Source organism: Takifugu flavidus, unplaced genomic scaffold (genome assembly GCF_003711565.1).
Source record: "Takifugu flavidus isolate HTHZ2018 unplaced genomic scaffold, ASM371156v2 ctg203, whole genome shotgun sequence".
In the NCBI taxonomy this organism is placed as follows: Eukaryota; Metazoa; Chordata; class Actinopteri; order Tetraodontiformes; family Tetraodontidae; genus Takifugu; species Takifugu flavidus.
Genome location: NW_026621880.1, coordinates 62,501 through 80,000, shown reverse-complemented (window position 1 = coordinate 80,000; position 17,500 = coordinate 62,501). Strand labels below are relative to the sequence as shown.

Genomic DNA, 17,500 nt, shown 5'->3' with positions numbered 1-17,500 from the left:
TCTTTCCAACTTACTTTGCTAATTCTAGAGCATTAACATGGAATCATTTTCTCCCAAGTGAGTGTGATGGGCTTGCTAACCGTAACGTAGTGTTCTGGGGTCCAGGTGTCATGCTAACCTGACTACTCCTGGTCTCTGTGTGCATCAGTCAGGCGACAGCAGCATGAAAGCACTGAATGAAACAAAGAACTTTGCCACCCAATCACTGGCCAGTGTGGCATACCAGATCAATACCTTAGCCAGCAGCATTCTGAGTCTTCTTGATGCACAAACCAATCAGCTGCATCACATGGAATCTTCCATCAACCTCATTGGTCAGGTGAGTTTGTGATTAGATCTTCTTATTGGTTATGATGGCAGCTGATCTGATCAATCAGCATCATTTGCTAAATATTTACAACATTTTGATGTACTGAAAAGTCAAAATCTGAAGCTGTTTCTATGCTTCAGAAAGTGGAGATGCACAAAGAGAAGGTTTCTCGGAGAGAAATTGGTGTCTTCACTGCTGTCAAACAAGTCCCACGCAGCCACAAGGTTTTGCCTCTCACGCCATCATCTACGGCCACACGGCCCCGCCCACCCTACAGTCGTCAACCAATCAACTACCAGCAGCTGGACGGCGTGGGTCACGGCATGAAGGTTTCTTTATCTTTATCTCTTTATTTGGACCACAGTGTTTGTACTGTTTTCTCCATGCTAACAGGAAATGTCTGCTACATGTTAACAGGAAGTGTTGGTGGCTACAGTGAACCACACAAACAGGCGGCGTGCACTAAAACTGCTCTGCTGTGCACATATTCAATACTCAACCTGCAGAACTGCAGTGCAAATTGTTGGGGACACCAACGTTGTACCTGCCTTCTTCAGTTTTTAAGATGTTCTGTGAATTAGGGATCCTTAAATAGTGATCAGAACATGAAACATCATGTAGAGTCCACAACATATGATTGATGAATGGACTTCTCCAGCTAGCATAGCAAACCAGTCTCTTATATATAGTCCCTTAGATCCCTTATATCCTAGGAAGGATTTTTATTTCAGCAATTTACACCTTAACAGACCAGGATTACACACGATGATGTCGTGGTGATAAAGAATAAACACAATAAGGATAAACACAATTAAGCGGAATATAATGAAAATGAAAATAATCACATTAAAAATAAAAAAGCAGCTCATTTCCCTACACAGTGTGACTTAAATCCATATTATATTGTAGAGTGTATACTGTATATAGGCAGCAGTGATACACAGGTAAATAATACTGTCGGGTGCTTTATGGTCAAAGACACGTGGCGCCCTAACGTCACCAAAGTGGAAGATCTGCTCCCTGGCCCATGATCAACTTTTTCCGAAAATCTCATTGGAATTTGTTCATAAATTTTTGAGTTCTTTTGCTAAAAGACTGTCACATGACCTCCTTGATGTAAGTAATTAAAAGCTAGAATAAAAAGGTGTGTTAAAGCTCCGAAAAAACATGTTTATATACCCTATACATTCAGTGTGTTTTCTTTTTTAAACGTTGGTGTTTTTTAATGTGATCACAACTGAAAATTACACCTGAATACAACATCGATTCTCTAAGATTCACTTCCCTCTCTCGCTCTCTCGCTCTCTCGCACTCTCTCTGTCTCACACACACACACACACACACACACACACACACCACACACACACACACACACACACACACACACACACACACAAGCAGACTTTGTTGAGCGTGGGAATGTGTTTTCCTTTTCTTTTTGTAAATGGAATTAGAGCAAACGCTTGAGAGAGTCCATTGACGTGCGTGTGTACACACACACTCACATACACACACACACTCACACACACACACACACTCACATACACGCTCACTCATGTCTGTTTGCCTCTTAGGTTTCTGGGAAACAGTCAGAAAGAACAGGAACAATCCGAAAACATGGAGCCTCCATTAGGTTTGATTTTACTGAGCTTTTATACTCAACTTCCTGTTTTTTTTCTCCAATGTTACAACTGTGTGTGTGTGTGTGTGTGTGTGTGTGTGTGTGTGTGTGTGTGTGTGTGTGTGTGTGTGGTGTGTGTGTGTGTGTGTGTGTGTGTGTGTGTGTGTGTGTGTGTGTGTGTGTGTGATGTGTTCAGGCCCACTAAGCCTGCAGAACCAGTGCAGTGTCCAGTGGCGCCCCCTGTTGGCAGGTGAGGGTCTTTCATCTGCTCTCTTCCTACTGGCCAAGAATCATTTGGTGCTCATCCAGCTCACATTTGGACTTCTGATTGATCTTAGATCAAAGAGTCCCACCCTTTCTCCTTCTGAAATTACTTTGTCACGAGAAGACAGATTTGAAGCGACGATTGAAATAGAATTAAATATGTCCTCCTGAGGTTCTCATGGCTTCAGGTTTGAAATGTTGAACGAAAACATTGCGAGATCATCTTGATGCTAGACTCTAAATCCAGCTGTCCTGTGGGATTAAACCACAAACCTGGGACAATCGCAACCTTCATTTCCCTAAATTCCCTTTGATGTATTTATATTTTCCTGTCTGCTCCAGTTTTGGGAAAGCTGTTGCTCCGCCTCCTGTCTCCACCACTACAGCTCTCGTTCCTCCCCCATCAAATGAAATGTCAGCTCAGAATGATGAAGATGCCACCTCAACTCCATGCCCCCATCCTCCACCTGGATCGTTGGAATTCATTGAGGCTCCACCCCCTTCTCCTCCACCTGGATCGTTGGAATTCATTGAGGCTCCACCCCCTTCTCCTCCACCTGGATCGTTGGAATTCATTGAGGCTCCACCCCCTTCTCCTCCACCTGGATCGTTGGAACTGATTGAGGCTCCACCCACTCCTCCTGTAATTCCATCCCTTTCTTTAAACGCTGGTTGCCCCCCCCCATCGCCCCCCCCGTTTCTGGAGACAGGTATTCATTCAGTGTGTTTGATGAAGCGTGGTAGTGACATCATGACAGCATCACACCTCTTCTGGTTTCTTAGTGGTGGAAGAGAACAGCTTTCCTTCCCCATCTCCTCCTCCTCCTCCTGAGGAAGATGCGTTCCCTCTCCTGTCCAGTGGTGACTGGGACCTCCCAACACCTCCACCTCCACCCAACCCGGAAGTAGAAGGTATTTCTGTCTGATGGAGTCGTCCCACAGGAAGTGATATTTTTTGGTCGTGTGCTATTTGTCAGCTTTCCTTTTGATCTTTGGTCGGTGTGTGTCTGTCTCGTTACCGCTCCTGATCTGCAGTGGTGCTCCTGCCCAGGAGGAGCCCCCGCCGCCACCTGCCCCCCGCCACTCGCTCCGTGTCCGTCAGAGTCCGTTCGGGTCCTTCATCCCGCTCTCGCTATACACGCTCACTGTTCTTGCCCCTCCAGCCATGTAAGCTGACGCTCTCTGAAATACTCTCTTCTTAGAATAAACACAGAGGAGAGTTCTGGGTTTAGAGGAACCTGTTGTGGGTTCAGAGGATAGGGTTAGGGTTAGGGTTCTGGGTTCAGTCACAAAAAATGTCTCAGAAAAGTTTAAAAAAAAAAAGAATTTCATGACTTCCAGGTAATAAACAAACGTTCTTCTAACTGCTGACTGCTGCTTTTTCTCTCTCTCTGCCTGTCTGTCTGCCTGCCTGTTTGTCTGTCTACCCGTCTGTCTGTCTGTCTACCTGCCTGTCTGTCTGTCAGTGATGATCCCACCCCCTCCTCCCTACCCTCCCCCACATGCTCCTCTTCATCCCTCCTCCTTAACTCAGCTCTGTTTACCGGCCCGCCTGGACCACCTGGGTAAGACAGTTACTGTAGAGGTTCAAGGTTTCCATGTAGACCCGTTACTGTAGCGTCAGGTCACTTCAGCCTAACCCTAACCCTAACCCTAACCCTAACCCTAACCCTGAACCTTAACCCTAACCCTGAACCCTAACCCTAACCCTTACCCTACCCTAACCCTAACCCTGAACCCTAACCCTAACCCAGAACCTTAACCCTAACCCAGAACCTTAACCCTAATTCTAACCCTAACCCAGCCTAACCCTAACCCTAACCCTAACCCTGAACCCTAACCCTAACCCTACCCTAACCCTAACCCTAACCCTAGCCCTTAACCTAGCCCTTACCCTAACCCTAACCCTGAACCCTAACCCTAACCCAGAACCTTAACCCTAATCCTAACCCTAACCCAGCCTAACCCTAACCCTAACCCAGCCTAACCGTAACCCAGCCTAACCTTAACTCTAACCCTGACCCAGCCTAACCCTAACCCAGCCTAACCCTAACCCAGCCTAACCTTAACTCTAACCCTAACCCAGCCTAACCCTACACACAGCACGTGTTAGTACAGCAGAGTGTTGCCTTCTACCAGTCTAGTGATCTCACCAGGCCTGTGTTACCCATAGATCTAGTGATCCCGGCTCCACCCCTTGCTGTCCCGTTGGGTGACAGAGGAGGCTTTGATGATATCTTACCACCCCTACCACCACCAGTAGATTATGACACCACCCCCCAATCTTTGGAAAAAGGTATTGTTAGTATCACTACTACTATTCTGATAACTACTGCAGCCATGTTTGACTTCAGTTCTCCTGTGTGTGCAGTGGTGGCGCTGTATGATTTTAAGGCCTCTCGACCTGATGATCTGTCCATGCTGGAAGGGGATATCATCTATCTGATACGTCGCCATGGTGATGGATGGTGTGAGGGCATTCTTGGTGGAAACAGAGGCTTCTTCCCTGAAAATCACATCCAGTCGTGTGGCAAGGCCGAGGCCCCCCCCTCCATGATGTTACATTGATCCTATTGATTGGCTGATCATCTAAAGTTCTCATCATCAGTCCAGCCCTCAGCACAGGAGTTCTTACCCTAACCCTAAACCTAACCCTAACCCTCTTACCCTAACCCTACCCTCTTACCCTAACCCTAAACCTAACCCTAACCCTCTTACCCTTACCCTAACCCTCTTACCCTAACCCTAACCCTAACCCTTACCCTAACCCTAACCCTAGCCCTCTTACCCTAACCCTTACCCTAACCCTCTTACCCTAACCCTAACCCTAACCCTAGCCCTCAGCACAGGAGTTCTTACCCTAACCCTAGCCCTTAACCTAGCCCTTACCCTAACCCTAACCCTAACCCTAACCCTAACCCTAACCCTAACCCTCTTACCCTAACCCGAACCCTAACCCTAACCCTAACCCTAACCCTTACCCTAAACCCTACCCTAACCCTAGCCCTCAGCACAGGAGTTCTTACCCTAACCCTAGCCCTAACCCTTACCCTAACCCTAACCCTTACCCTAACCCTAACCCGAACCCTAACCCTCTAACCCTAACCCTTACCCTTACCCTAACCCTAACCCTAACCGAACCCTAACCCTCTAACCCTAACCCTAACCGAACCCTAACCCTCTAACCCTTAGCCTAACCCTAACCCTAACCCTTAGCCTAACCCTAACCCTTACCCTAACCCTCTAACCCTCTAACCCTCTAACCCTAACCCTCTAACCCTCTAACCCTTAGCCTAACCCTAACCCTAACCCTCTAACCCTAACCCTAACCCTAACGCTAACCCTATAAAACACAGATGAAGGGAAATAAAAGGATTGTGAAAATGACTTAGTGACTTTGTTTTGACCTGACTATTAAAATAAACATTGTTGGACCACAGAAGGTGAAAGAATTCCTGAAACCATCTGGAACGTCGGAGGTTCTTCAACATGTTTTCTATCTTTTGTTCATTAGTTTTTTAACTGTCACCTTCAAGATGTAGACTCAACTCACCTGATAGATCCTTCCTCAGCAAATAAAGTCTGCTTAAATCCTTGTTGTAGACAGCCTCTGTGTTAGAGTTCCAGTCCAGTCTATTGTGGACCTCCACTTCCAGGGGTCGTTCTAGTCCTTCCCCTGCAGAAGTTCTGATGACTCAGCTGTTTTGGGGGTGTATAAGAGAGGCAGAGGAGGGGAAGTACACGACACTGACTGACAATTTTCTGGAGTGGACTAAGTAGAATCAAGTGATGCTGAATATTAATCAGACCAGAGAAATGGTGAGTGACTTTGTGAAGAAGTGAAGGAGGTGGAGGACTATAACTGCCCCTGGGAGTGGTGATCGACAATAGACTGGATTGGAAATTCGGAGACGGATACCTTTCTTTATAATTGAGTAAATTTGCCACATAAAAACAAAGCAAGCTCTCGTACTGGGTTAGAAATCGCTTTTTAAAAATGGACATTGAGGAGGTCTGATGTGCAGAGGCACCACAGCTGCCAGCGCCGTGCACATATTTGACACCAGTGCTAAACCAGCCAACAGGAAGTGGTTTTTCTGCCTGGTGCCCGTTTCACGGTGCTTTTGGACCTCAGCTGTGCAGGATGAATCTCTCAACGTTTCAGCTTTAGGAGAAAACAGCCTAAAATCTTCCACTCTTTCCTCCCCTTTCAGCAGTCATATACATTCAGGGGACGGACGCTCTCCCTCCATCTTAGTGGGCTTTTACTAAGTGGACCGTACCCCAGCAGGCTCATGGGCCACAGCTCTGGGACGCCACACACGACCCTGCGCCACGCTGTTCTCACCAAGTCAGAATTACAGGACAGCACAAAACTTTACTCAAAATAAACCAAGATGTGCCAGAAAAATATCTTTATTTTTGACATCAGTGATGTTTTCAAGTTAAATCAGGCTCCAAAGGAAATACATTTATATATAAATACATTATAATAAATAGACAAATAAATAAATAAATTATAAAGAATATAATAAGAGAAGAAGCTGCATCCACAGGAAGCTCTCCCACGGCTGCCTTTTACTGGCTGCTCAGCGTGAAATGGCGTGAATGATGGACGCCACCAGCATGTGAAGCTGCTCCAGATGATGCTGGGTCACCTTGCGGATCAGCTCCCAGGCTTCAGTTCTGTTGGCCTGTGGACGCAGCCCTGCCGTTAGTGGCTGTGCTTTCTACGCCATCCAAATGTACACAGGCATAACACCGGTGCTCACCTTCTGGTGCAGCGTGTGCCGTTCCAAGGTCAAGTAGTATTTGACAAGTTTTCCGTCTGCCTTCCTTTTTTTTGACACCTGTAAGACAAAAAACGTGACACTGTTGCCACTGGACTGATTGCGTGAGATTGCCTGAAGGGGGAGGAGCTAAAACATTAAAAAGATTGATTTTCACTTTGGTGGAATGCACCTTGGGGAGTTAGGGGACTGGGAAAGGTCTGAAAAGGTCTGAGTTCAGGAGTGAACTCAGACCTTTTCAGTTCTTCATTGAAGACTTTCGTTGGAACATCTGTAGTCTGGTGAGTCAAACGACCCCCTCTCAGCATATATCTCACTCTTGTGTAGGTTTCAAAGAATTTCACTGTGTGTCTGAACATTCAAAAACCACAAGTTTCCCAACCGTGGAAACAGGAGGAGTTCCCGTGTCCAAGTCACTGGGAGCGATTGAAATGGGATGCGTTGGTGTCAATTGAACGTTTCTGGTTTGTTGACTCACGCATCTTTTGACTTCACGGTGTTGTCTGAGGATGGTCATCAGGAAGTGTTCTGTGTTGGTGGTACCCCAGGTAACTGATGAGAGCTCATCATGTTGGAAGAGCTTGAGCCAGAGACGTTTAATTAGCTTTAAACTGTCTCTAAGGAAAGCCAGCTGAAAGTCGACCTGGACAGAGGGAGGAACTCCAGCGATGTTATTGGCTGTCAGAACAAGAAAACACTGATAGATGGATCAGTCCATTGATCCACTGATTACCGTGGCATTGTGGGCACGTCTGTAGAGTTCCTTCGGAAAAGAAACTGGACTCTGCTGGTTTGTCAGCGGACCACCCTGGAACAAGGAAATATCAGACCATAAAGACCTGAAAGAAAGAGTTCATCTGACAGGCCAATGAAACAACTGATCTTCCTGATCTTCTTTCAGCTGCCATGTTATTGAGAGAAGCCTGAAACGTTGAGGTTGGACACATGAAGGCGAGATCGAAGAGAAAAGGCTCAATGAACCTGAGGAAGTTTGTCCATCGAAAATAAGGAAAGTGTCATTGTCTTCAACACGCTTCAAAAGTCCATAGTGACAGTTAGTACATTGACCTATTAGCATTAAAACATTATTAAAAATAGACTTTTTTTTTTACTATCACATATCAGGATAAACTTTGAAGATTGATCATCTTGATCATCTCTTTTTCAATGAAATCATCTTCAAAAAGCTCAGCAACCTGTTGCAGGGCTCCTGGTTGGAGTTCCAAAGTGGACTTACCATGATCCTGATGAGAGACAGAGATTGGTTGCTCAGGTGACCAAAATGAGCCAGCCAATCACAGCAGAGTCCTGGGGAGAGTACAACGCCCATGAAGAAGAGGAGGGAGATCCCTTTGAGCATGATGGTGATGAGAGTGATGATGACAACAATGCCGGTGTGTGACATGCTCCTCACTTTTATTCCTGAAGAATGAAAGACAAAAGTCCCACCCTGTTTTCATTCACACACACTTTCCAAACACATTTATTATCTTGGCAGCTGCGATTTTTAGGTTGGTCCCTGTGTGTGAATTCCCTGTACTTTCATTTTCCTTTTTTTTTTTGATCAGGAAGTCATACTTGGTTTCCAAATAAGACTTTTAATCATTACCTTGAGGCGGTTTTCATCCTGATGATGATGAAATGCAGTGAAGTGATTCCTGAGGATAAAAAGTGAAATCTGATTTGTTTATCTTCCAATGTGACAGCACTCATACTAATCATTACTAGGAATAATTACTAAAGTACTAGAAAGTAAAGTTTAGTGTTTGCATGCGTGATGACTGAATATATAAAAAAAATAATTTGTATCACACTGGACGTTTTTAGATGTTTTGTCTTTGTTTTCAGAAGTCCCAAACTTTCATAAATAGAATTTGGATCATATTTATGATTATTTGATCATATTTATTCTGATAATTACACAAAAATGCGAAGTTGCTGCACGTGTAAATATGAATTTATTACCAACACGAGTACTTTTTATTTGATCGAAAATTAAATTCGACCTGTTCTGATTCAAATCTTGACACGCCCACCTAAGCGCGTGGCGTGTGGCCCCGCCCCCAAGCGGAAGCGTGTGAATTCGTTTTCCCTACAAAAGACAGGCGGTGAGTAAAAAACGAAGCTCAGAAGATAAAATTAAGAGAAATATTCGAGTTTGCTTCACTTCGAAAAGCGAAGGAAGAAAAATGAATGCTTCGACACGATTCTCCTTTCGAAAGTCAGCCGTTTGTAGGATGTATTTTCCATCGAACTTAACGCACGATTTTAAAGATCTCAAAGTTTCCGGTGTTTGATCCGTAACCGAAAGAAAAATGTTATTTTTGACAGACTGGATTTTACATAGTGATCCATTAAAGTTTAGTGGCGAGCTGAGCTGTGCCCCACACATGCAGTTCAGGATCCTTTGGAATCCGCTGGAAAGTTAGATTTGGTCCCGACGGAAAGTATAAATATCAGTGTGCTGTTAGCTTAACGTGCTGGAGCTCCTGGCTGGTTCCTGGCTGGTTCCTGGCTGGCTCCTGGCTGGCTCCTGGCTGGCTCCTGGCTGGCTCCTGGCTGGCTCCTGGCTGGCTCCTGGCTGGCTGCTCTCACCCTCAGAACCAGATGATGTTTTTCAGGTAATGGACATTGAGATTCTGGAGTTCCAGGTCCCCAATGAGAACAACAAGATGCTGCTTGTTTGGGATGTGGAGCCAAGCCACACCAAGGCTCAAGTCTATGTGAGTCCACTTGGTTCAGGTCTATGTGAGTCCACTTGTTTGAGTCCACTTGGTTCAGGTCTATGTGAGTCCACATTGTTCAGGTCTTTGTGAGTCCACTTTGTTCAGGTCTATGTGAGTCCACTTGGTTCAGGTCTATTATTAGGTTCAAACGACCTAAAACATGAGAGAAACAAATGAGGCAAAGACAACAGTTTTGAATTTTACTTGCAGGAGGACGGAGAGATGTGCTCAGTTCCAGATCTCCAACACGTTCTGAGGCACACCTCCCGCCATCCTTGTTTATTGGAATTAGGAGGTCCCTAGTTACAGAAGTCAAATGTGTCTAAGGGAGGGGAAACACAAGATAGCAGGTCCCAAACAAAGCAAGGAACTCTAAATGAGAATGGTGAGTTTATACGTAGGTCTTCACTGATTTGATTAGCTTAGCTCACACACAGCACATTCTTCCATGTCAGACAGAATAAAAGAACACCTCCTGGGTCAGGGTCAGGGTTAGGGTCAGGCCTGCAGCTCCATCTCCAGTCAAGGTCACTTCCCCACAGCTGCATTCCTGTCTGTCATTAAGTAATGAGAATCAATATAACAAGAATAAAGAATTTAACAAGGTAAAAGCAAATGAGAGAAAACTTTAATATAATGGATCTAACATCTATGTGAGTCCACTTGGTTCAGGTCTATGTGAGCCATTTAAATCCAGGTCAGACGTGGACACTTGTGCGTTGTCTTTCAGGAAAAGCTGTACAACATCTTCTCCTGCTTTGGTCCTCTCTACCTCTTGAAAGTGTGCTGTAATGCTCCTCAGAACCCACCCGGGTTCTATGCCCTAGTCAAGTTCTACTCAGCTGCTCAGGCATCGAAGGCTCAGTGTCACACGGATGGACAGGCGCTGTTCCAGACTTCACCCCTCAAGGTATCATCAAACCCTAACCCTATCATCTAACCCTAGCAGCGAACCCGAGCATCGAACCCGAACCCTAGCATCGAACCCGAGCAGCGAACCCGAACCCGAGCATCGAACCCGAGCAGCGAACCCGAACCCTAGCAGCGAACCCGAGCAGCGAACCCGAACCCGAACCCGAGCAGCGAACCCGAGCATCGAACCCGAACCCGAGCAGCTAACCCGAGCAGCGAACCCGAACCCGAGCATCTAACCCGAGCAGCGAACCCGAACCCGAACCCTAGCATCGAACCCGAGCAGCGAACCCGAGCAGCGAACCCTAGCATCGAACCCGAACCCTATCATCTAACCCTATCATCTAACCCTAACCCTATCATCTAACCCTAGCATCTAACCCTAACCCTATCATCGAACCCTATCATCTAACCCTATCATCTAACCCTAACCCTAACCCTATCATCTAACCCTATCATCTAACCCTAACCCTATCATCTAACCCTATCATCTAACCCTATCATCTAACCCTATCATCTAACCCTATCATCTAACCCTAACCTGGCCAGGGGCAGCGAGCAGCAGGTCACCCTGGAACACCCTCCGTCGCTCTGCTGCTCCTCTGCTAACCTCCTTCCTTTATTCACATTAGCTCGTTATCTTTGTGGTATTTCACCCCCTCTCTAGACGCTTTGAAGGTTTCAGATAAGAATCTCCCAGTAAATCTGGTGCTCTGGACAAGTGTATTAAATCAAGAGTGGTGAAAAACACTCTGTTTCTTCTTCATCTCCGTAGGTGCTAAACACACAAATGCATTTAAACGCTAATAATAGAATAACTATTCTCCCAGTATCACTCTTCTCTTTCTTCTTCCTCCTTTTCTTTCTTGTTCTCCCTCTGCAGGCACAAACAGTTGACATGATTTCCGCATCAGGACGGTAGTGCAGGCGCACACGCGGTGTTCCTGGTGTTGCCGCTCGGCTTTTTACCCATTATTGGTATCTGGTTTTTTAGTTCACCGATGACCGATAGTGGCTTGATTCATGAATTGCACCTTTCCTTGGCTCCACTGGAGCCAGACATGAGCCTGTGCCACTCTCCACCCTGAAGTTCCAAAAGCTCCCCGGACAGGAATTCTTGAGAGTAATGTCAGTCTCCCGGTCACGCGTGTGTTTCAGGTGAGGCTTGGCTCGAGGAAGACGCCACACTGTCACCTGACTGTGAAGCGCAGAAGTTTAAGCCACTCCCACTGTGTTGAACTAGCCAACTACTTCTGTGGCTTTAATGGCTGGAGGACAAAGATCATCTCAGTGAGACCTACTCAGCATCAGATCACACTTTCCACTCAGGTAAATGTCAGGTGACTGCATCTGTATGAATTCCAGCTGAAGGAGCTCACCGATGAACACGAGGCAGAAGGTGGTGTCCGATTCAGGAGGTTGAAGTTTGGCTGTGAGCTGGAGCTCTCCTTCCCTCTTCACAGACAAACCATTAATGCAGCAGCTGTGGTGGAAGACAGCTTCACCTCCACAGGTAGAAATGGCTCATGTATAGTAAAGAAATTCATCTATATTTCGATACATTTATTGGCAGAACAATAAAAGCTCCTGGTTGCCTCTAAAAGCATCAATATGAGCACCACTCTGACAGTCTGGTGGGATTCCCAAAAATAACAGTCTTCAGTTGTCCCATCCAAACGGGACAATCCACACGGAAATCTGAAGGAATTACTCATGTGATGCAAGATGGAGCATATATCTCCTTTCCAGACTTGAGGACTTGATGGTGAAACTTTACTGTGGTTCTGTGTTACAGGTGAGTTTGGCTCCGCCCCCTCAGGAATTGTGGAGCTGCAGAGGCGCTGTAAGCTGCAGAGGCTGGTGAGGGAGAGAGCTCTTGTCCAGGCCTTCTCCAACGTATTGCTGATCCGAATAGGTACTCACACTTGGACCACTGCAGTGCACCTGTGTCTGAGCTCACCTGTGTCTGAGCTCACCTGTCTACCTGTGTCTGAGCTCACCTGTGTCTGAGCTCACCTGTCTACCTGTGTCTGAGCTCACCTGTGTCTGAGCTCACCTGTGTCTGAGCTCACCTGTGTCTGAGCTCACCTGTCTACCTGTGTCTGAGCTCACCTGCTGAACCTCTCTGCAGGTGAAGAGAAACTGATGGTACAGGTGAAAGACATATCAGGTCAGCTGCTCCCACCTGTGCTGACAGAGGAAGTCGTGCAGGTGAGCTCTTGGACAGTCACCTGCTGATTGGCTGATCCATGTGTGACCTCACTAACGACCTGATTTTACAGGTGACTGAGTTCAGTCCTGACAAACACGAAGACCAAGACGAGGACGGACTGAAGCTGGAATTCTCTTTTGGACAGGACAAAGCGAGGGACTTTATTCAAGATGATTTCATATCACAACAAACAGGAAATGCAAACAACTCAGCGCAGTGATGATGTCACGCCATGATGGCGTCACGCCATGATGATGTCACGCCATGATGGCGTCACGCCATGATGGTGTCACGGCATGAGGACGTCACGCCATGAGGACGTCACGCCATGATGACGTCACGCCATGATGGCGTCACGCCATGATGATGTCACGCCATGATGGCGTCACGCCATGATGGTGTCACGGCATGAGGACGTCACGCCATGAGGACGTCACGCCATCATGGCGTCACGCCATGAGGACGTCACGCCATGATGACGTCACGCCATGAGGGTGTCACGCCATGATGGTGTCACGCCATGATGACGTCACGCCATGAGGACGTCACGCCATGATGACGTCACGCCATGATGGTGTCACGGCATGAGGACGTCACGCCATGAGGACGTCACGCCATCATGGCGTCACGCCATGAGGACGTCACGCCATGATGACGTCACGCCATGAGGGCGTCACGCCATGATGACGTCACGCCATGAAGAACCTGGCCTCAGTCTGATGACCTTTTGGAGTTGAACCCCTCTGAGCAACAGTCCAGCCAGTGGGGGCCCCTGGGTGGTTTCCGCTCCCCTCCTTTGATGAGGGCCGTTAGGACAGACGTCTTCAAGTCCACCAGTTATTTCTGATCAGATTTCAGGTTGACCTCCATCACCTCTGATGGAACGTTCTTCTGGCACACGAGATGATGATGAGGACCACGACAACATAAAGAGGCCGAAGCTGCTCCTCAGCTCCTCGCTGCTCTGAAGGACGGTAACAAATATATGAGTCCGGATTGATATGAACCACTTTGTAAACTCATGAGCAACTTTCTGTAACGCCAAGAGGACTACCCCCGTTTCAAGAACGATTCCATTTCAATAGAATGTTGCTGCAGGATTTGGGCTGTTTGGTTAACCCTAACCCTAACCCTGACCCTGACCCTAACCCTGGTTAACCCTAACCCTAACCCTGACCCGTAACCCTGACCCTGGTTAACCCTAACCCTAACCCTGGTTAACCCTAACCCTAACCCTGACCCTGGTTAACCCTAACCCTGACCCTGACCCTAACCCTGGTTAACCCTAACCCTGACCCTAACCCTGGTTAACCCTAACCCTAACCTTTTGAGGAGCATCATCTGCCACGTCGCTGTGTTACTCTTTCTCTGCCCATGAGGTCACCCAATGTTTGGGTGTCTTCTGGGTCCTGAATGAGGAGGTTCCATCGCCGTTGGCCTCTGTGAGCTGATCGGCTCGGCCCACAATCCTGCCCTGGTGGATCGCAGCAGCTCGCCACTCCCTCTCATGCACAAAGAAACCACACTACAGGTGAAACACAAACACACAATCATCAAAGGATGGATAGCTGTGTTCAAAGAGTTGGCACATAAATATAACACCAGCATGCTAAATATAGCAACAGCATGCTAATAAGCTGTCTGTAGTTGCTGAGGAATAAGGGTTAGCGTTGGTTCCCCCGGTGCCCCTGGACTCCGCGAACGGAAGAGATGTGGTTTTATGCTCTGAGGGTCAGGATCAGGGTTAGGATCAGGATCAGGGTTAGGGTCAGGATCAGGATCAGGGTTAGGATCAGGATCAGGATCAGGGTTAGGGTCAGGATCAGGATCAGGGTTAGGGTCAGGATCAGGGTTTTTGCTGTTATTGTGCAGCTCTTTGGCCAATTCCTGCTTTTTCAAATGTGCTCCATCAATAAACAGGAAGTGGTTTGGACTGAGTTGGTGAGTGTTATGAATAGTAACAAATAAATAGTTAACAGATAAACAGTTAACAGATAAATAGTTAACAGATAAATAGTTGTTCATGAACCACTGAGGAGCTCCTGACCAGGCTAACCTTCCAGAGCAGGAAGCAGATCCCAGCTAGCAGGAGGACTCCAGTCAGGATGGACAGCACTAAGATCCACAGAGGGACGCTGGCGTCCAGCCTCTGTCCTGCCTCTGGGTAAACCAGAACCTCAATCTGCCGAGATCAGAAGAGGGAACATCAGTGATCCGGTGCTACAGGAGCAGATATGTTCTGTTTGGTACCGCTGTGCTGTCAGAGTCCATGTTGATGGTTCTGTTGTTCTGCAGCATGAGAGTCGCTCGACCTCCAATCATCACAGTCCTGGCATCACTGTAGTCCTGAAACACAGCCTAGGGTTAGGGTTAGCATTAGCATTAGCAGGGTGAGACGTGCTCCTGGTTAGGGTTAGCATTAGCAGGGTGAGACGTGCTTCTGGTTAGGATTAGCATTAGCAGGGTGAGACGTGCTCCTGGTTAGGATTAGCATTAGCAGGGTGAGACGTGCTCCTGGTTAGGATTAGCATTAGCAGGGTGAGACGTGCTCCTGGTTAGGGTTAGCATTAGCAGGGTGAGACGTGCTCCTGGTTAGGGTTAGCATTAGCAGGGTGAGACGTGCTCCTGGTTAGGGTTAGCATTAGCAGGTGAGACGTGCTCCTGGTTAGGATTAGCATTAGCAGGGTGACACGTGCTCCTGGTTAGCATTAGCAGGGTGAGACGTGCTCCTGGTTAGGATTAGCATTAGCAGGGTGAGACGTGCTCCTGGTTAGGGTTAGCATTAGCAGGGTGAGACGTGCTCCTGGTTAGGGTTAGCATTAGTTAGTACCTCGATCATTGTGGAGTTCCACAGCCGAGCTTTCACAGTCAGAATTGCTGAGTTCCTCATGTTGATCAGCGGACAAACAAAGGTCACACACTTGGCTCCGTGGCTACAGTCCTAAACACAAAAACACACATTGGTCTGTGATCATAACCAGCTTGAATCAATTTCAAACTAATTTCGAGGTGAAAAGTGAAAAAATCGAATTGAACTAGAAACAGAGAAAGTCCAGTCCTCCTGACCCTAACCCTAACCCAGTCCCCCTAACCCTCCTAACCCTAACCCAGTCCTCCTAACCCTAACCCTCCTAACCCTAACCCAGTCCTCCTAACCCTAACCCTCCTAACCCTAACCCAGTCCCCCTAACCCTAACCCTCCTAACCCTAACCCAGTCCCCCTAACCCTAACCCTCCTAACCCTAACCCAGTCCTCCTAACCCTAACCCTCCTAACCCTCTAACTCCTAACCCTAACCCTCTAACCCCTAACCCTCTAACCATAACCCTAACCCTCCTAACCCTAACCCAGTCCCCCTAACCCTCCTAACCCTAACCCTCCTAACCCTCTAACCCCTAACCCTCTAACCCTCTAACCCTAACCCTCCTAACCCTAACCCAGTCCTCCTAACCCTAACCCTCCTAACCCTCTAACCCCTAACCCTCTAACCCTCTAACCCTAACCCTCTAACCATAACCCTAACCCTTCCTAACATATTATGACTTACGCCCAAAATAATACTCCAAATATTTGGAACACCGTATTTTCTTGGCCATACGGCGGCACACTGTATTAAAAGGTGCAGTCTGAGCGACCTTTGGTCCCTTTACTGAGTTTGTCTGCTCATTTTGTATTCGAGCGTTAGCCTTGGTGATGCGGCAGATGATGGATGAATATTTATGGACAGACATGCAGTAGATGCCACATATGCAGAGAACATTAACGTCAGTAATATATATAATATATCAGTAATATATATGTTCAGTTTAATTTGAGACATTGGTCTAAGATGTGTCCCTTGATGAAGCTATAGACGGTAATAGAAAAGGGGTCCATGAGCCCAGGGGTCCATGAGCCCAGGGGTCCATGAGCCCAGGGGTCCATGAGCCCAGGGGGCCATGAGCCCAGGGGGCCATGAGCCCAGGGGCATTTTCAGTTGTCCTCATATGGAGCTCTGGGTCACTGGACTGTCGGGTGTTAACGGAGTGTATCCAGGAGCAGCAAGATCAGAAACCAAGACAGGCTCCAGCAGTAGCGTGAGCATTAATGTGACGTGAATATCGATATAGGACATAGAGGAAGCGGTGGGGGGGTTACAGCAGCACCAGCAGTCCGGGCCCACACAGCAGAACACAACGGTTCTGTGTCCCCCCAATTATGAGCCTGTCAAAACGGACGGGTTTCAGTCTGGGCTTAGAGAAGGACACCGAGTCTGCCTCCAGGATTCAGACTGGGAGCTGGTTCCAGAGAACTGGGGCCTGAGAGCTGAAGGTTCTGCCCCCTGTACTACCTCTAGGAACCCTGGGACCTCCAAGTAAACCTGTGATGATCAGGAGCTCTAAAGTCACGTACAGAAGAGAGACCTGGACCATGAACAGCCTCCTGTGGGAGGAGGAGGACAAATCTCCTCTACATTTAACAGGGAGCCAGTGTAGAGAAGCCGTACTGGACCGATGTGGTCCCTGGTCCTGGGTCTAGTCAGCACCTGCTGCGTTCTGGACCAGCTGGAGAGAACAACTTGTTCGGCCAGCACGATAAAATGATTTATAATAATTCAGCCTAGCAATGTTGTGCCATTGATAAAAGGCAGACTTTGAGACATGATTCCTATAGGTGTCCTGCCAA

The 17,500-nt window shown here is 47.4% G+C and overlaps 4 protein-coding genes and 2 long non-coding RNA genes across 26 annotated transcripts in view; 2 read left to right on the top strand and 4 right to left on the bottom strand.

Annotated features, from left to right (window-relative positions):
• LOC130519755 (ABI gene family member 3-like) overlaps positions 1-5,791 on the top strand; it is a 6,586-nt gene extending 795 nt beyond the window's left edge. The window contains exons 2-13 of one of the 5 annotated variants that reach the window (XM_057023309.1): positions 149-319; positions 451-639; positions 1,885-1,943; positions 2,128-2,181; positions 2,538-2,905; positions 2,979-3,107; positions 3,231-3,362; positions 3,662-3,760; positions 4,369-4,491; positions 4,567-4,841; positions 5,120-5,135; positions 5,413-5,791. In XM_057023309.1, the coding sequence (XP_056879289.1) occupies positions 149-319; positions 451-639; positions 1,885-1,943; positions 2,128-2,181; positions 2,538-2,905; positions 2,979-3,107; positions 3,231-3,362; positions 3,662-3,760; positions 4,369-4,491; positions 4,567-4,763 (1,521 nt within the window). In that variant the 3' untranslated portion in view covers positions 4,764-4,841; positions 5,120-5,135; positions 5,413-5,791. Of the gene's footprint in view, positions 1-90; positions 320-450; positions 640-1,884; positions 1,944-2,127; positions 2,182-2,537; positions 2,906-2,978; positions 3,108-3,230; positions 3,363-3,661; positions 3,761-4,368; positions 4,492-4,566; positions 4,842-5,119; positions 5,136-5,412 lie in introns of those variants that run through there. The other 4 variants (XM_057023311.1, XM_057023312.1, XM_057023310.1 and 1 more) reach the window with 4 other exon arrangements.
• Positions 3,722-4,365, bottom strand: LOC130519759 (uncharacterized). 4 transcript variants are annotated; one of them, XR_008948460.1, is made up of 4 exons: positions 4,244-4,365; positions 4,128-4,199; positions 3,934-4,043; positions 3,722-3,854 (listed from the first exon to the last, which is right to left on the bottom strand). It is a non-coding gene; the product is annotated as an uncharacterized LOC130519759 (long non-coding RNA). The 4 variants fall into 4 exon arrangements; XR_008948461.1 differs by having other exon boundaries at positions 3,934-4,018; positions 4,109-4,266; XR_008948462.1 differs by having other exon boundaries at positions 3,934-4,018; positions 4,115-4,266.
• LOC130519761 (uncharacterized) lies at positions 4,715-5,242 on the bottom strand. The gene is made up of 3 exons (XR_008948464.1): positions 5,184-5,242; positions 5,022-5,061; positions 4,715-4,874 (listed from the first exon to the last, which is right to left on the bottom strand). It is a non-coding gene; the product is annotated as an uncharacterized LOC130519761 (long non-coding RNA).
• Positions 5,792-6,595: 804 nt separating the features above from the next.
• On the bottom strand, positions 6,596-8,756 carry ifnphi1 (interferon phi 1). The gene is made up of 5 exons (XM_057023322.1): positions 8,223-8,756; positions 7,719-7,793; positions 7,464-7,628; positions 6,968-7,045; positions 6,596-6,889 (listed from the first exon to the last, which is right to left on the bottom strand). The coding sequence occupies exons 1-5, from the start codon at positions 8,388-8,390 to the stop codon at positions 6,785-6,787; spliced, it is 591 nt and encodes a 196-aa protein (XP_056879302.1). The 5' UTR covers positions 8,391-8,756; the 3' UTR covers positions 6,596-6,784.
• Positions 8,757-9,004: 248 nt separating this feature from the next.
• Positions 9,005-17,500, top strand: part of rdm1 (RAD52 motif containing 1) — a 9,121-nt gene continuing 625 nt past the window's right edge. Inside the window, exons 1-10 of one of the 7 annotated variants that reach the window (XM_057023315.1) lie at positions 9,005-9,093; positions 9,607-9,708; positions 10,442-10,621; positions 11,782-11,913; positions 11,989-12,136; positions 12,419-12,538; positions 12,755-12,834; positions 12,906-13,233; positions 13,538-14,014; positions 14,168-17,500. The exon at positions 14,168-17,500 is cut by the window's right edge and continues 625 nt beyond it. In XM_057023315.1, coding sequence (XP_056879295.1) covers positions 9,610-9,708; positions 10,442-10,621; positions 11,782-11,913; positions 11,989-12,136; positions 12,419-12,538; positions 12,755-12,834; positions 12,906-13,055 — 909 coding nt within the window. In that variant the 5' untranslated portion in view covers positions 9,005-9,093; positions 9,607-9,609 and the 3' untranslated portion in view covers positions 13,056-13,233; positions 13,538-14,014; positions 14,168-17,500. The other 6 variants (XM_057023317.1, XM_057023321.1, XM_057023320.1 and 3 more) reach the window with 6 other exon arrangements.
• Positions 12,966-17,500, bottom strand: part of LOC130519753 (integrin alpha-3-like) — a 19,542-nt gene continuing 15,007 nt past the window's right edge. For 4 of the 8 annotated variants that reach the window (XR_008948452.1, XR_008948457.1, XR_008948458.1 and 1 more), the window contains 5 exons: positions 15,666-15,776; positions 15,086-15,181; positions 14,892-15,017; positions 14,132-14,360; positions 12,966-14,048 (listed from right to left, as the gene is read on the bottom strand). Coding sequence is in view for 1 of the 8 variants with exons in the window: in XM_057023301.1 (XP_056879281.1) it covers positions 14,193-14,360; positions 14,892-15,017; positions 15,086-15,181; positions 15,666-15,776 (501 nt within the window). In the remaining 7 variants the exon portion in view is untranslated. The other 4 variants (XR_008948454.1, XR_008948455.1, XR_008948453.1 and 1 more) reach the window with 4 other exon arrangements.

What these genes read in the sequence shown, in the direction of transcription:
- ifnphi1 (XM_057023322.1), bottom strand. Translation starts at nt 8,390, where the DNA reads ATGTCACACACCGGCATTGTTGTCATCATCACTCTCATCACCATCATG. An exon ending in GACGTGCCCACAATGCCACG is followed by an intron (nt 7,629 to 7,718) that starts GTAATCAGTGGA and finishes CCCTCTGTCCAG; the next exon opens with GTCGACTTTCAGCTGGCTTT. An exon ending in GGCACACGCTGCACCAGAAG is followed by an intron (nt 6,890 to 6,967) that starts GTGAGCACCGGT and finishes CTGCGTCCACAG; the next exon opens with GCCAACAGAACTGAAGCCTG.